Source organism: Nothobranchius furzeri, chromosome 12 (assembly GCF_043380555.1).
Source record: "Nothobranchius furzeri strain GRZ-AD chromosome 12, NfurGRZ-RIMD1, whole genome shotgun sequence".
NCBI lineage: Eukaryota > Metazoa > Chordata > Actinopteri > Cyprinodontiformes > Nothobranchiidae > Nothobranchius > Nothobranchius furzeri.
This window is the reverse complement of record NC_091752.1, coordinates 28069582-28086665: the sequence shown is the minus strand read 5'-3', so window position 1 is coordinate 28086665 and position 17084 is coordinate 28069582. Positions and strand designations below refer to the sequence as shown.

Sequence of the window (17084 nt, the reverse complement as noted above, 5' to 3'; positions counted from 1 at the left end):
TTCATGTAAGTAGGAAGCAGAGTGAGAAGTGTGTAGAAGGTCCAGTTGTAGGAGAAGTGAGCCACAATGATGGCCAACAGCGGCTTGGATGTCACAATGGCTCGCCAGGGGATGTAGCCTGATGATGTGCACAGCTGAGGAAACAAAAGTCATTAGGAAAAGGACTGAAGAACTGAGGCAAGATTAACAGAATGAGACGTTTTGATTTTCTTTTATACGTTAAAAAGCCTTAAGGAAGAAAACATCTGTAAATCTTCACACATTTACTCCTCTCCTAAAGTACTACTAAAACTTGTGGGACAACATCAACCTATAAGGTGAAGTATTCTGAGAAATAAAAGGAAGATTTTGAAACAAGAGAAAAGTGAATCCTTACAGGTTCTATAAAAATGACAAACTTGTCTAACATTTAACGTCTGATCTGCAGATCTATAAAATTAACTAGGGATGTGTATTGGTGAAATTTTGGTGACACAATACAATACATCACGATATATTACAATACATTCAGTCAGATGTTATTAGCAATTTTTTAGACTGAATTTATTGTAGGAAAATTCAATAAACACTCCAAACTGATACTTAACATGTTTAACATTAGGTATCTGAACCATAACAGAGGGATTTACATTTCAATGGTGGAAACAAAACCCATTGCACACTGCTGCCAGCTAGCGGTCGACGTTTGAATTGCACCAAAAATAAAACAAAATAAAAAACCATGCATGTTTGCATGTAAATTCTTCCAAAAATTAGGTACACAGATTTTGAATATTGATATAATATTGCAGGAAAAAATATCACGATATATTGCCACATCGATATTTTCGATACACAGCTTTTGAATATTGATATCGCTGGGAAATATAGATATTTTCTTACATGAGTAATATTTAGCATCACTGAACCCACAAGGATTCACTGGAACTGGATGGCTGAGCGCCTTACCCAGCAGGAGGAAGATGGGGTTTTCAACTCCCCACACCACATTCATTCATGCACCTGTTAAAAATCAAATCTTGGTTTTAAGCAGAACCATGCGAACTATGAAGATGCATAAAGCCCCACGACCACAAGGGGGCCCCCTTGCCACTTATTTACTCCCAAAATATTTTAACATTGCTGATTTTATTGATCAATTTTAGTTTTATTTAGAAATTTAATACATTCATTAGTGATACATTTTTTTAAATCATTGAAATAAATTAGCAGGAAAGTATTTTTAAATCAATGGTTTAGTTTTGTGTCATCTACAAACATCTCTGATTTATTTGCACCATAATCTTGGAAACAACTAGGAAGGGATTTTAATCTTTTAAACAAAATTATTTTTTTTACTACATAACAAAACAAATTATTGAATTTCATAACAAGGTTATCCGGTCATGTGCATAATGGCCCAGTTTGTTTATTCTTATGTTATTTTTGTACTGACAGGAGGAAAGCAAGTCTCGAGTTGGAGTAAGTCTGGAGTAATAAACATTTGTGTCGGCCTCCACAGACATGCAAAAGCATTTTTTATTCGTCTTGAGCTACTTGGGTCAACTTGAGTTGTTTTTTACCTTTAGGCCCTGTCCACACGTAGCCGGGGATCTGCCAAAACGTAGATATTTTTCTACGTTTTGGCCTGTCATCCACACGAAAACGGAGTTTTTTCACATGAAAACGGATCTTTTGAAAAACTCCGGCCAAAGTGAAGATCTGCGTTTACTCCGTTTTGGGTGTCTGCGTGTGGACGGACAAAACCAGTGTTTTAAGGTCCGCAACGTCACTTTCAGCGACAAAAAAATGCTGACATCACGTGTGCGACCTGTGTTTACACTAGCCGACAGCATGGATGCCCTCAGAGCTGCGCTCGCTTTATCAATTGTCCAAGCGCCTTTTGCTTGTTTGGTTTTGCAAGCAGAATTACTGCTCCTTGCGGAAGACCACAGATGAAGGACGAGGTTACGAACGGGGGAAGTACTGCCGCCTACAGGTCTGGCATGTCCTTAACAACGTATTTATCCGGGTACGTGTGGACAGTTTTTTTTCAAAACGCGGTGGTGTGGATGCAAGTTTTTGGAGGGGCGGATATTCGTTTAAAAAAAAAAACGGCTACGTGTGGATTAGGCCTTAGTTTCAAGACCCCAGAGTGGTGTTCTTTTTCATGACAGTGTAACAAAGCGAGGCCCTGCCACAGATCAGAAGAAGGTCTAAACTCTGAAGCATTAGCGTACAAAAAAGGGGGCCCTAACTTCATATCACATAGGCCCCCAAAAAGCTAGAAACGGCCCTGGTTTTAAGTCATGTATATGTTTTGTTTGCTCGGGCTGACACTGAAGACAAAATACATTTTAATTTCATAAATCCAATTTGAAGGCTATACATTTCCATGGATCTATTTTAGCACAAAACACACATCTGAATCAGTAAAACATGTTTTCTGTGCTGCTTTGTTTTACAGATAGAATTGAAAATAACAGACCTAACTTGCACCTTATTTTTTCTGGTATTTTGTAGCTTTAATAAATTACTGCACAAATATTTCCATTAATAGAAATAATTTCCACATGTGCTTGTGCATGCAAGATTCTGCAATTTAATCATCAGAAGCGATGACCCAAGCAAAGGGTGGTGTTTAGAGCAGCGGTCTAGCTGCTGATGTCACTGAACTACTGATAGAGACAGATAAGAACACCAGCTTCTGTAAAACAAATAGATGATTTAACAGTCAGATGAGCCTAAAGCATCATCAACACCCTATAAAACCGTGTACCTCGTCTTTGAGTGAAGTGTTGATGTAAAGTCTCTCCAGCTCTGAGATCCGTGGATGAGTGTTTGGACTGTCAAAGACGAGAAAAGCCCACAGGACAAACCACACCAAACCAACAGCACCTGGACACACAAACACACACCTGTTTAACCTAATATAAAGGTGTTCTCACACAGTCGAGACATGTGACTTTTATAGGTTATGATGCTCAGAGATGGGGCAAAGTTTAAGCAGCTGTTTAGTCAGACCAAAGTAAATAAAGGAGATCTGGTGACACGGTTTTATCTGTGCGCACATTTTTCCTCTGCAACCTGCTAAATCATTGTTTCCACTGAGCAAAGAGGAACTAAAGTGCAGAATCAAGAATCAGCTGAATGTGGAAAAAGACCACTGCTGAGTAGGAAGATGAGAAACACTTCGAACTTTCATCACGGACACACTTTCATAAAATAAGTTTAACATATGATGATGATGATGATGCTCACGGATTCCTAAAAGGCATTCTTTAGGAACATGACGAAACAGCTTTTACAACTCTTCAGACCAACTTAGGTGATTGAGGAGTGGATTTATCCCAAACTGCAGAAACTCCACAAATGTTACCAAATATGTAGAAGATGTAGGTCCAGTCCAGGTAGAAGCAGATTTCACCAGACAGAGGGAGAGCTATGACCGTCCCCAGCTGGGCTCCTGAGAAGAAAAAACACAAAATCAAACAACTGATTAATGAATTAGAGGCCGACGAGACTTGAACATTTTTCATTCCGATTGTTGGGTTAATAAGTTACACAAAGCTTAGCATAATCCCTTTACCTAGCGCTGTGATTATCTGTTAACCTCAAATAAACAGCTCAGTTTCTAGTATTTACCCATGAGCTGTTTGAGATAAAATAATGTGGTAAAATTCCATTTAGAGAGCTGATGTAAAGGTCTTATTCGAACACAAAAATATAATTTTGCTTGCAATGATTTAGGTATGTACTGCCCCTATTGCCATGGAAAACACACACTGTTGCTTAAAATCAATAAATGAATGCTTTTGGGGTTGGTTTATTACCTATTTATTACCAAAATAACGAAGTTTTATGTCAACTTACCAATGTATGAAATGGTGAGCAGACGGCTCCTCTCCAGTGGAGGGGCCCACGCCGCCCACATGGTGTACATTGCTGGAAAAGTGACACCCTGAATACAAACAGCAAGAAAACTATTAGAAGGACAAGGTGATTATGACACTTAATAGTATCACTCACATCCTGATCACATACCTCTCCAATTCCTTCCATTACTCTCACAGCAATGAGATACCCTGAACCCAGATCAGCAGCCACAGGGGTAAGCAGCGTGAAAATTACAGTTAGCAGAATTCCAAAACCCATCAGCCACTTGGGTCCAAAGCGTCCGGCCAGGTAGCCACCGGGGATCTGCGTGAGGATGTAGCCGTAGAAAAAGGATCCCAGGATCCAGCCCTGAGTCTTGGTGTTCCAGTTGTACACACTGGCCTGCAAAAGGACAAACTCAAATAGTACCCTTGAAATTGGTTGGTTTAAGATCATTTGGATCCCCCCAGCAGCAGACGGCTGTATGATCTCTCACCGTGTTGTTGTGTTTGGGTTGTGAAGGGTCATAATGAATGGGACACACTGTGCCACTGTGGTTTGCACTGGACTGGTGGGTGCTGTTGAGCATTTCCACCATTGCCACGCTAAGGTTCACCCTCAAGGAGTAGACCACAAAGAAGCCGTAGCTAGAGAGCAGCGCCAGGCCATAGCGCGAGGAACCACACACAGGGGCTGAGAAAATTAGTTCACATGTTAGAAAATAACTGCTTTAGACTGCAAATACCAAATACTCTCAAACAGGAAATGTATGGACGATTGTTATTTTAGACCAAAAATGAATAAGAAACACAATTGTTTCAGATTATTGTTGTAAAACTCCACAATTATCCCAAGCTTCCATTGAAAAACACAAGTATTTGTTTCAATGCTGTACTTAAACATATTATTATTATTATATCAGGTTTAACAGCTAGATACAAGTCTGTCTGCCTGCTCACCCATGTATTTCACTGCTCACTACTATGGAAAATACCATCTTCCTCTGTTTTATAGTAACAATTCTAAAGCTAAATGTAGAGTTTAAGTGAATAAGTCAAATAAAACGGTCTTAACCAGGTTAGCGTCTCTGCAACTTGTGCAAAAAGCTTTATTTATTTTTGCTATGTTGTTATCGTGCATGCATGTATAATGAAACACCCCACACCTGCTCAGGTAAACCTGTTTCAAGGCGGATGTTCTCAAACTCGTGACCGACACTAATACACACGACAGATTAGCAAAAACTGCGGGGATTATATTAATAGGTGTGTGCAACTCAAAAAATACAACAAACCTACAACAGGAGTATGTTTAAAATGAGAATAAAGGGAGTTGGTACTACATAAATGCTAATGAAGCAAGAACATGTTAAATTGTTCAGAAAATTAGATATGTAAATTGTGTTTTTATGTTAATTTGCCGGTTAAACAGTGCAGCGTCTGAAACATATGTTAGCAGATCCTATTGTTAGCCGGTTAGCTAGGACTTTCCTCTCACCTTTGCGGACTTTGTCTTCGTGTTCTCGAAGCAGCGGCTTCTGCTGCTCATCCTTCTCCGTGTCAGAGCCGTAACAGTCCATTCCCTTTATTTTTGTGCGGAAAGTTACTATAAAGCGTTTAAAACATCACAAACACCCAACCAACCGCACGAAACGGTTGCACATCACTGAGTGAAGTCTGAATCAGCTGAACGCGAGACACCAACAATCCAGTCACGTGACTAGGCCATAGACATGTGTATAAAACTAGATGGCGAAGGCGGGAGTCGAGGGCGTGCTAAACGGCGGTCATCTTACCTCAGACTACAGACCCTTCCGCTCTCAATGGTGAGGATCAGCTTAAACAAAAACACCCAGAACTCAATGAAATATTAACGGTTTGCCTTATTGCAAACCGTAGAACACATGGGCTTGAGACAACATACTTGCACATGTTGAAAGTAACGCTTTTGCTTTTTAAAGTGGCTTAAATGTGAACCATGTGTCCCACCTATTGCATGTTATTCAGGTTGAGACCACAATCGATATTTTATGTGGTTCTACAAAACCAATAACGATTTTACGACAGCCCAAGTTGTGTAACAAAGTTGACTTTTTACCTCAGTGGGAGCCGCTCGTTTTATTGTAAATGAATTAATGCTAAATTGCTCGTGATGTTTAAGCATCTTGGTTTGTTACACAACACATTTACTGAGATATATTAAAACAGGACATTTCTGGATTTATGTTTGCAGAAACACACCTTTATTAATTGTGAAGCTTGAGGGTCAACATGCCAGACTTTCGTGCATTCTACGGATGCTCGAATCGCCGCTGTGACAAATCGAGACTACAGGATCACCTTTCATCTGTAACTGTTGCAAAGAAAACCGACTACACTTGTACATTATTCAGTCTGTTAATTGTTTTTATGTAAATGAAACAATTAGAAACAGTTGTTCCATTGCTGCTGCTACTTTCTTCTATGCATTGTTTATCTGGCTTAGTGAATGTTAAAAATCTTCACAAGATCAATCCATTGTCCATCTGTCTTATTTATTACTGTAATCCATCTTATTTCTTAACCTAATCTATCTTTTGATTATTTCCTAACTTTTTCAGAAAGCATTTCCAAACGGCTTATAACTAATAAATAAAACTCAATAAATAAGAAAACAAATGTTAAGAAATAGTGAAAATGCAAAATAATTTGCTGGATGAAATTTTATTGCTGGCAGGCCGGTTCTGGCTGACAGATATGATTTGAGTGTTGGTTGTCTTATTTGTTGGGGTGCACATTTTGTATCTGCGTTCTGTTAATGTGGGATTCACCTCAAAAGAACCTTGAAATCTCATCTCTACACAATATAGAATATATATATATGTATATATATATATATATATATATATATATATATATATATATATATATATATATATATATATATATATATATATGTATATATATATATATATATGTATATATATATATATATATATATATATATACATATATATAGATAGATAGATAGATAGATCTATAATAGGCAATGCATACTTTAAGTTACTGTGGCTTACAATTAAATGTGTTATATATGAAAGATTAAATGCTTTGTGGAGTGAAATAACGGTAATTTCTGGGCCAAACCCATCTTATTTCACAGACACATCTCTGGCGTTTATAACAAATCAAACCTTTTGAAAATTGAGCAAGTTAGAGTTATTTAAATAGTACATGCACCATACACGCCAGTATAAAGAAAGGGGGCAGCTGTCTGAGGAAAGATGGCCGCCACGTTCCTACGTTGCATCCCATTGGCGAACAGCGGGACGAGGCATCTAGTATTTATATGCATATCTACGGATTTTGCCCTAAGCTTTAACTTCAGGTAACGTTTTAAAATTGATTATGTACTTTGAAAAAAAAAACCTTTAAAACTTTTAGTCTTAGATTATTAAAAAATAAATTAAAAAAGCGTGTTTTCCTGAAAGTTTCTTGCAAGATGAAAGGAGAATCTTATCTGCGGCCGATAAACATTAGCACCATCTAGTGGTCAAAATGTTTAAAGCTGATAATAATACAATAAATAGATTTTTCATGTTTTCAATGCAAATAAATAGCAGTAAAAATATGAAAGAACACCAAAGCTTTGTTGGTTGTTTTCTTTGCAGCTATGTAACAGATCTTAGTTTGTATAACAAGGTCATTGTGAACTTTATTATCCCTCCAAGAGAAATTCAAGTGACCCAATGTAACACATCTCATACGAACATAAAAGTAACATAAATTATAGGACAAACAACTGACATATTACAGTACATATATAGAAAAATACAGTAATGTATTAAAAACATTTTTCACAGCATGAAAACTGGAAAATTATGATCTTTGTAGACAAAAACAATCAAGATGTCATGGCCCGAGGTATTTTACTGCATCTAAGTCATTGCTCAGTCTGCAGGTAGGTGGTCCTGGGGAGCGGCACCAGCTGTTGTGTCGGCTGGTATTTAAGGAGCAGTGAGATGTCATCAACTCGTCGAATGATTAACTCACTTTGAGTTTTCAGCGACCAGCTCTCGAGCCAAATTCTAGTATCTCTACCTGTAATCTCTTGTGTATTTTCGAGCCCCCCGTTTACCCTTTCTACTACTCTCCAGATCTACACCAACACCACCTCGCCTGCCAGAGACTTAGAACAACAACCTCTTCAGCGTCTGCTCTCCACACCAGCCGACCCTGACTCTCACCCCTCTTCAGGACCAGTAGCCATTCCTTCTCCCAGTAAGACTGTTCCCCTTAAAAACCCACTATTCCTCTCCACAGCCACCTCTCACTCACTTGTGTTTTGTTTTCTCTCAGACCCAGACTCCCGTCCCGTCGAGCCCTTCCAGACTTCGCGCATCGGCAAATACCAATTAATAAAAACTTTATTTATTCTTACCTTCTTGTCCCGCCTTTGATTCTGCATGTCTTGGGTTAGCCGTTTAAACCAGAACATGACACAAGACTGATTTCTATTTCTAGACCTGTTCCCAGTTTGATGGCCAAACATACATTGGGTATACAAAATATTCAAATAGAAACAGGATGTTGGATTTTCTTCTCAGACCTCAAAATCATAGCTACTCAAGTAGTCTCTATCTCATCAGTGCAACAGAGCTGAGGCATGGTTTTGTCACAACCAAATCTAAACGTTACCTTTTGATTCGGTAAAGTGGACCTAGAATTTAAAACCACATTCTTCTTGGTGTTGCTGAATATCAGCAGCTTGGGGTGTGTACCCTGCTGAAGAAAACAGCATCTGTTGTGTTTTGGTGTTTGGTTTGGCTGGTGGGATGGGATTCTGGTCCAGCATCATACATCATACAACATATGCTAGTACAGTTTTTCTCTGTTGCTTTGGTGCATTTCTCACAACAGAATTAAACTTTGCACAACAGTTAGTTCAGCCTCCACAACACGTGGTCGTTTTGGCACAACCTAATGGCGTTTTTATGCCTTTGTACATGAAGCAGTTGAGTAAGTACAAATATCTAAAGAATGGTCACTTTTGACTTGCTATTCATCACTATCTCCTTGCTTTTATCATGAATGTCACAATTATTTATACTTGTACCGGCTGAATAGTCATTGTCCTTACAACTTGATTTCATTGCTCGTGTCATTGCACTCAAAATTGTTGAACATCTTGTCTAACAATTTGTACACCCATTTTGAAAACCCCATTTTTAAGGAGTTTCCATGGAAATCTCCATGAATTACTTTTCTCAGGTGAACCTTATCTCACACTAATGAAATTGGTGTGTGTCCTGGTGACAATCGGACAATGTATGTAGTGGTTTGGGATAATGTTAGCTTCCATCACTCTGCTGTAGTCAGGCAGTGGTTTGCAGCACACGACAGGATGCTTATGGAGTTTCTTCCTCCTTACTCTCCATTCCTAAATCCAATTGAGGAGTTTTTCTCTTCCTGGAGGTGGAAGGCATATGACAGGCATCCACATACCCTGGCCCTGCTAGCAGCTGGATGCAGCTTGTGATGACATCACAGCAGAGTCCTGCAGAGGATGGATTCGCCACTCCGGGAGATACTTTCCTCGCTGCATCGCGAGGGATGATATCCGCTGTGATGTAGATGAAAATATGTGGCCAGACAGACAGGAACGTCTGGATGTGCCAGAATGATTTACTGTACCTGTATGTTACAGTACTGTGCAATACTGTATGTACTGTTACATGTACTGTATATTGTTCACATTTGTGCACAGCTCTACCAAAAGGGTGATTTTATGTTTACATGTATTCTACAGTAAACAAGTGACATTTTTCTTTTGCACAATGTTGTAGAATTAGAAACACTTCTACTGTATACAGTAAAAATGTAAAACATACGTATTCAGTGTCTCAGTTACTCCCACAACTCCCATAACATCTACAGTAACTTTACTGCACATTTCAAATGGCTGTACCAGTAGGGCAGTGGTTCCCAAACTTATTTAGCCGCGCACCCCCTTCTATGTCCCGACCATGTCGACGCCCCCCCCCCCCCCCCCCCCCCCGCACCCACATCGGGGCATGGCTCTATATATATATATATATATATATATATATATATATATATATATATATATCAGATGTCAAGCTAAACAGACAGGGTTAAAAAATTCCCCATCACTTTCATTTTTTAAATAGTAAAGAGCGGGTCAATTGAGCCTCGGAGTCCTTCTCCACCCACGTATCAATTTTAAAAATGCAACATTAGTAGGCGTTGCCTGGAGGACCGAGAGGGCGGAGCCGCGGCAGTGACGAAGACGACGGCTAACTAGACGATGCTAGCTCCCTTCACTCTATGCAGTTATTAGAAATGGAGGACGTTTCTCCCCCTCCTTACCCAGACACTCGAGAAGAAAGGGACCAAGTCTATTTGGAGGAGACAAGCGGACCTGAGCCTTATTGTTGTGAGCTTGTGAGTTGCCTGTAACTCCCAGAACCGACCCAACAGAACCACCTCTGAATGTAAGTAGCCATTAGCCATAGCATCAGATTAGCTGCAGGGTTTGTCTCCACTGCCCTGGAGAGCTAGTATTCAGCATGTTTTAGAGGTTTATCTGCTTCAGCACACCTGGTTTTAATCAGCAACAAATAGCTGAGCTGCTTAACAGCTAATCTAACCTGTTAAAGCAGGAAAATCCACTGAAACGTGCTGGATAGCAGCTCTCCGGTAGCCCTGGGCTCAAGTTACAGTCTGCTGCATAAAGTTATGAAAATACCCCATGAGAAAATTATTCTGTAATGTGTTCAGCTCACTAAAACTGCCCTGATTTATTTATTTACTAATAACAGCTGCTCTCTTTGTTCTAGGTCCTCTGGTGTCTGCAGCTGGTCTCCTCTGCTGGTGTCGTCAGGATCAGGAGCTTCCAGAAGAATGTGCCTTTCAATGACTCTTTCCCCCTTATTTGTTATATTAATTAAATAAATCTCAATTTATATATTTCCTGTTTTTTTCATGTCCATAAATACTTAAACATGCTTGAAATTAAAACGAGCTTTTAACAGTGAGGTGCTAGTTTAAATCATCACAATAGAGCTAGTTAAACATGCAATGTGATAATTCAATTAATGTAATTTATAAATATCCATTAAAATATCAAAACTGGAATCTATATGAGATATTTGGCAGCACTAAAAACTTGTCAAACACAATATTTATTATAATAATTGTAGACAGACAGGAGACAGAGCTGATGGAGGTTCTCAGTCATCGAAGGATGGCTGAAGGCTTTCCAGGAACAGGAGATGTGGTGTTGTCTCTTCTCTCTCTATTCTGCCAGATGAGCTGATAGGTTACAGGTGTGTGAGGACATCCTCATGCTGTCATAACCAGATGACATGAGTTATCAGGTGATCAGCCAGGCTAATGAGATGCAGAAAAAAAACAAATCCAGGACAGTGTACTATATGTGGTGTTGCTCACCTTATGTGCTGTTATAGAGTTATTAATGTGTGCCTGCCTCATGTTGTAGAGTCCATATTTTGCTGAGTGTCCTGCAATAATGCAGGTTATTAGTTAATTTACTTTTGATAGCAAAAACAAAATATTTAATGTAAAAGTTGTTTTCCAGGTGAATCAGCTCACACGTCACCACCAAGTGTCATGGGGGCAGAATCAGTAGCCTCCGTCATGATGTAATCACATACTTATTTAATTGTTAATATCTTAAAAATTCTGAAATGTTTTAATTTTTTTTTACCTTGAACAGTTCACTGAGCTTGCACTGTCACTGAGGTGGAAGCTGGTATCAACAGCAGACACCTCACACCTTGGTCTTTTCAGGGGGTGCGGCCGCTGCTCTGGGACCTTCTGGAAGATGAATTTCCGTCATGGTCCCTGTGGGTCACCAGACACACTGCAGCTGAGAACTCCATTCTGGCTGGCTATGTAAAAACAAAGAAGCAGCACATTTATAAATGTTTAAAAGAGCATAAAATCACGTGTAACAATAATCTGTAAAACAAATTAAATCTAGAAGGTAATAATAAAATGTTTACATAGAAGATTATTAAAAATAATTCACCTTTGCTATAGGTAAGGCTTCACCTCTGCCTGGACAAGTGCATTCTTGCAGCTAAATCAGTCTGACCATAGGCGTCATTTTAACCGGGGACACCGGGGACATGCCCCCGGCAAAATTTGTGATTGGCAGCTGTGTCCCCCCCACTTTCAAAAAAGCCTGCTGATGAGGATTTTTGTTTTACCAGCTCAGATCTTATACCAGGGGTCGGCAACCTGTTCCCATCAAAGAGCCATTATTACCCGTTTCCCACAGTAAAGAAAACACCGCAGCAGCCGCAGCGTTGTGGGCGGGCCTACCCTCAGACAGCAGAGAGCTGCTCACAACCAGGTGACAGCAGCAGGTACCGGTCGCTTGCATGGACATCGCACCCATGGGGGATTCAACACCCACACTTTTCCAGCTGTTTTGCTCACCTCCACACCAGTCTGGTTTCTTTATGTCGCACACTCACTCTGTTTGCCTCATCTCCTTCTTCCCCTCCCGCTTCTGACAGCCGATGTCGGGTTTCCAGGAGAGCAGGAGAGGGAGGGACGGAAGAGCTCGACTGAATTCATCATTTTACATCTTGACATTAGCTGTACAAAGTCTGAGTTTGATAAAGTGAAGAACAACCATTTGCAGAGGTTATAACAGGCGCAGCGCCAGGTTTTATTTTTGGGTGGGCCACGGTAATTTTGGACGGACCTTAATAAGCAGTGACTTAAGTGAAGCAGGCAGGTCGCGCTAGAAAATTTCGTTTAAAAAGGCGTCATAAATGTTTTCCCCCGTCATTTTAATTTCTAAAATATGAAGTAAAAACTCCCAATTTAATTTTCATTCATTTGTCATTAATATGTAGTCTACACCTGTGCGTTAAGTGGACCATCTTCCAGTGAAAGCAAAGCATCCAGCCCATCTCTCCAAATGCGTAAAATGTGCACCAGCCGCTAGTTAGGCGCGTCGCGCGCACCATTAGCTACGTCATCCCAGACAAGAGCAGAGCAAATAGAGAAAGAATAGAGGATAATTGTGTCTGGATGTGGATGGAGGTTACATTTTACAGCAGCCTGATCATCATTTAAATACGTAAACCATCACCTGTCTACTAGTCCATGCTATCAGCATTATTTTAATTGGTGTGTGTGTGTGTGTGCGCGTGTGTGTGTGCGCGTGTGTGTGTGTGTGTGTGTGTGTGTGTGTGTTTTCCACTTCCAACACTGGTCTAACCAACCAGACCAGCATGTCCAGTAACATATTAATGTTACAATTAAACAGTTTCACTTCATGTAGGCTAGGAACGTTTCACCTGCCGTGGCCCGACCGCTTCTGCTCCACATAAACTTTGTGCCTGATCAAATGTCTCTACAGGTGCTTTCTGAGCTGAAGAGGCGATTCTGCCTCAGACTGGATACGTCATGCGTCTCCATATTAGAGACGGGAACAAGCGCTGTTCAGCCAAAGTTGAATAATTTCATAAAAAGAACATTTTTCCAAGCTCATCCATGCGCATCAGTGTGCGTCGGGGTAATTCTTTCAAAACAGCCAGCATCCTTGAGTTTATCCGTCAAAATAAAAGTCTAATATAAATATCTGTAACCTGCCATTTAACTGTTTTGCCTTCCTGTGAAGATTGTTGCAAAGAGAAACAACTAAACTTGGTTAACCCCAGAGCCACGTGCACTGCACTTCGTGACTGTAAATGAGAGGAAATGATTTAATCGGATCATTTTCTTTTCAACATGGTTTAATGTAAAGTTTCATTCAGTACAAACTTTAGTTACATCAATCTAACGAGACAGAGCCTGGATTTGTATTCTGAACAGTTTAAACATGTTTAAAACGGAGACATGCATGACGCGTCTAAAATTCGCACCTGCTCCGCTATAATGGAAATTAAACTAACAAGATGAATAACATCAAATTATTTTAGGCACAGACAACATCTCCCACACTTTTGAAAATCTTGCAACGCGCCTGGTCGCTCGTGTACGTCAAAGTTATCTTTCATAAGAAGATAATCAATAAAACGATTTATATAAAGATGATCCAGAAGTTGTAGCCCGTCTCTGCTACAATATTTTGATATTTTTCACCCTGTTGGTGGTTTTACTGAGCAGGTGCCACTTTTGTCATACGTTTCTTTTAAAAACATGTTTAGACTGTTCAGAATACAAATCCAGGCTCTCAGAACCAGAGCGCATGTGGAAGGTTCCTCCCACTGAAGCAAGTGTTTTCCAAACCCTGTCTCTCAGAGACTTGTCACTTAGAAAATGTTCCCTGATTATGAAACTTTGGCTGAAAAGTGCTTGTTCCTGTCTCCAATGTGGCGACACATCCAGGAGCCTGTCTGAGGAGAATCCCAGAATCTGACATCCTCCAGCTCAGGAAGCGCATATGATTACGCACAAGCGTGACGCGTCAACCCGGTCTCACAGTAAGACCGGGTTGGACCTGTTCAGGTTTACGCAGACAATCTTTACATAGAATTGACATACAGATGTAAAATTAATGCAGTAAAATATAACGCATTTTATTTAAATATCCATTCATTATTTTACAAGCACAGAGCATCAGATGGATGGAAGAGCCGCATGCGGCTACAGAGCCGCCGACACCTGTGCTAGCCTATATTGTCCCCAGCAATTTTTAAACCCCACTCAAGTGTATGGTTATTGTCCCCAGCAATTCTGAAAACAAACTGACGCCCTTGAGTCTGACAGCCAGTGTCTTGGGTAGATTTAGCCTGAAAAAAAAAATAAGCACATTGTTGTTGGGAGTTTATAAAGTCAGATAATATACAAAAGAATCTCCTATATAGGCGCTTTATAACATTCCTAGTGTGTGATCGTTATAACGTAAAAGTCAGTCACACAAGATGTGGAGAGCCTGAAATGTGACCTCCTGAACAGAATTCCTTACAGAACCGGGTCACGCTGTGCTGGATTTCACGCTGTAATGCTGTCTGTCAACTAGTGCTGTTAGTTAGAGCCACTGTTGCAGAATTACCGACTGACTAGCTAAAGGAAGTGAACCACGTGTCTCAGACTTTGCATTTAGGTAGGGAATTGTCTTTAGAAGATGTTAAAACGTTTATTTAGCGTACTCACCTCAGACTGGAGCCCGCCGTGGTGGGGGAGCAGAGTCGGTGGGCTGCATCTAAATCGCGGAAGAGCCACGGTGGGCACAGCCTCACACTTCAAACGGAGACGTGCAGAATCGCGGGTAAAATGCCCACAGAGTCACCGCAACCATACTACACTACACCTACTCACCAATACTAACACGATATGGAGCACTAAACCCGAACTACTTTCCCAATTACACTAACAGCCAAACACTAACTAAACTACAATATCCAACAGCCAAATCTAACACTAAATAAGTATTTATAACACTAAAAGATATGCTAAAGACTAGGATATGCTAATGCTATATGCTAATGCTGAACTACCGCTGACCTCCTACACTCGCTTGCAAATCCAACTCCCACTCGCCACAGGGCGTGGCCGAGACGCTCGTTGCTTTTATAACTTTGGCACGGAGCTGCTACGTAGTACTCTACTGGTTTACATAGTACTTTACTCTTTAGCCATTGGCTAAAATTTATTCAAAATGACTCAAATTCTATGTTTTCAGCTGAAGGTGGTGCATTACTGTGGTTTTTAGACAGAATTTTTAATTTTTAAAGAAAATGCACCAAAATGCTAAAATAAAGAATGCACACATTGAAAACACTATTAGACACTCATTTATGCAGTTCATCAGCAAAAAAAAGTTAATTTAGACGTTACTTGCTCTTTAATAAACATTCGATACCATTACAATTTCCTTTGATTTCATTTTAAATAAATATTTAGAGTGCCCAGGTAGCACATAAACAATGCAATTTAACGGTTTTCTTAAAGTAGGAACGTTTAACCTGTGCGGCCAGAGCGCTGTCCTTCCTTCTGCTCTGCGTAAACCTGAGCTGGTCACCTACTTGTGCGTAATCAAATGTCAATAGGGGACAAGATATAGCCATGAGGTTCACTTTTACCTCAGACCGACTTATTGCTGTTTTATGGTGTGGCTGAATCTGCGATCCGCTGTCATGCGGACTGGAATAACAAATGGTGCAGTAACAGGAGATGTGGTCAGGTTCATGAGGAGTCACTGGCTGGAGCGGACCGACTCATCCCAGAAGCTAATATCTTAATTTGACCTTGAATGAAAAATAACCTCTTAAAAGTTTTTATCACGGTGGAGGCAGCGTTCATTTCTGCCTTCAATCTGCTGGCGCGCTGGAGTTAAATCAGCGTGTGCGCTTATTGAATCTGTGTGTGTGTGTGTGCGCGCGCATGCGCGCGCGCGGCACAGCCGCTTAAGTCACCGCGTCTCGCGCTATTTAAACCAATGTTGTAAAATGACTTCTGCCCAGCCCAGATGTGCTCACTTGTGCACCCGTGAGCCGTGGTTCAGCCGGAACGCGTCTGACCTCTGACAGACGCACTCTGAACTTCAGATCTTCAGCGCGCTGTTAATAGCCTGAATGGGAATCATTTCTTGTTATTTAGTTACATCCACAATGTTCTGTGTGTGAGGTTTACAATGTCAGAAACACCTGCATGAGACAGGGTGTTAATTACAATCTGCCAGAATGACTCACCTTCAGATTTCTCCAACACCGTTAAAAATGATCAAATACGGAACATATCAGCATGCGCAGGCCAGAGTGCTGAAGCTCAGCGCATTGTTATTATGAAGCTAGGGCACATGTGGAGGACACGCGCGCATGCGCAAAAATATACTTGTTTTCAATTACATTTATTGTGCCCACTTACTTTTTCTTTGGCCCACCCACAAATGAGTTTCTACGCTAATGGTGACATATGACAGACTTCTCTGAGCTCCGCAGCCATTACACTTTTCACCTCGCGCACCCCCTAGCGGCAACTCGCGCACCCCCTGGGGGTGCGCGCACCACACTTTGGGAATCCCTGCAGTAGGGCATAGTGCTGTCTTGAGCATTTTCAGGTGTCACCAAATATTCTTGCAATGGAAAACACTGAAATTATAAACTGTCATAGTGAAAACATGACAAAGCCATTTGACTATCTTGTTCATAAAGATGGTGTCAATACTTTTCATTTTGATGGCACTGACAGTTTCATTGACAGGAATACTTGCTCTTGAGGAATGGATTATCAATTTTGAGCATG

The 17084-nt window shown here is 40.5% G+C and overlaps 1 protein-coding gene and 1 long non-coding RNA gene across 2 annotated transcripts in view; one reads left to right on the top strand and one right to left on the bottom strand.

Moving 5' to 3' along the window:
- Positions 1-5606, bottom strand: part of slc17a5 (solute carrier family 17 member 5) — a 10954-nt gene extending 5348 nt beyond the window's left edge. The window contains exons 1-7 of the mRNA XM_015944711.3: positions 5353-5606; positions 4352-4548; positions 4024-4257; positions 3853-3940; positions 3359-3445; positions 2759-2877; positions 1-134 (exon numbers count right to left, since the gene is read on the bottom strand). The exon at positions 1-134 is cut by the window's left edge and continues 28 nt beyond it. Of these exons, the coding sequence (XP_015800197.1) occupies positions 1-134; positions 2759-2877; positions 3359-3445; positions 3853-3940; positions 4024-4257; positions 4352-4548; positions 5353-5434 (941 nt within the window). The 5' untranslated portion in view covers positions 5435-5606. The remainder of the gene's footprint in view (positions 135-2758; positions 2878-3358; positions 3446-3852; positions 3941-4023; positions 4258-4351; positions 4549-5352) is intronic.
- A 4532-nt stretch (positions 5607-10138) lies between these two features.
- On the top strand, positions 10139-10823 carry LOC129166809 (uncharacterized). Its single transcript, XR_008565717.2, has 2 exons — positions 10139-10348; positions 10694-10823. It is a non-coding gene; the product is annotated as an uncharacterized lncRNA (long non-coding RNA).
- Positions 10824-17084: the final 6261 nt, after the last annotated feature.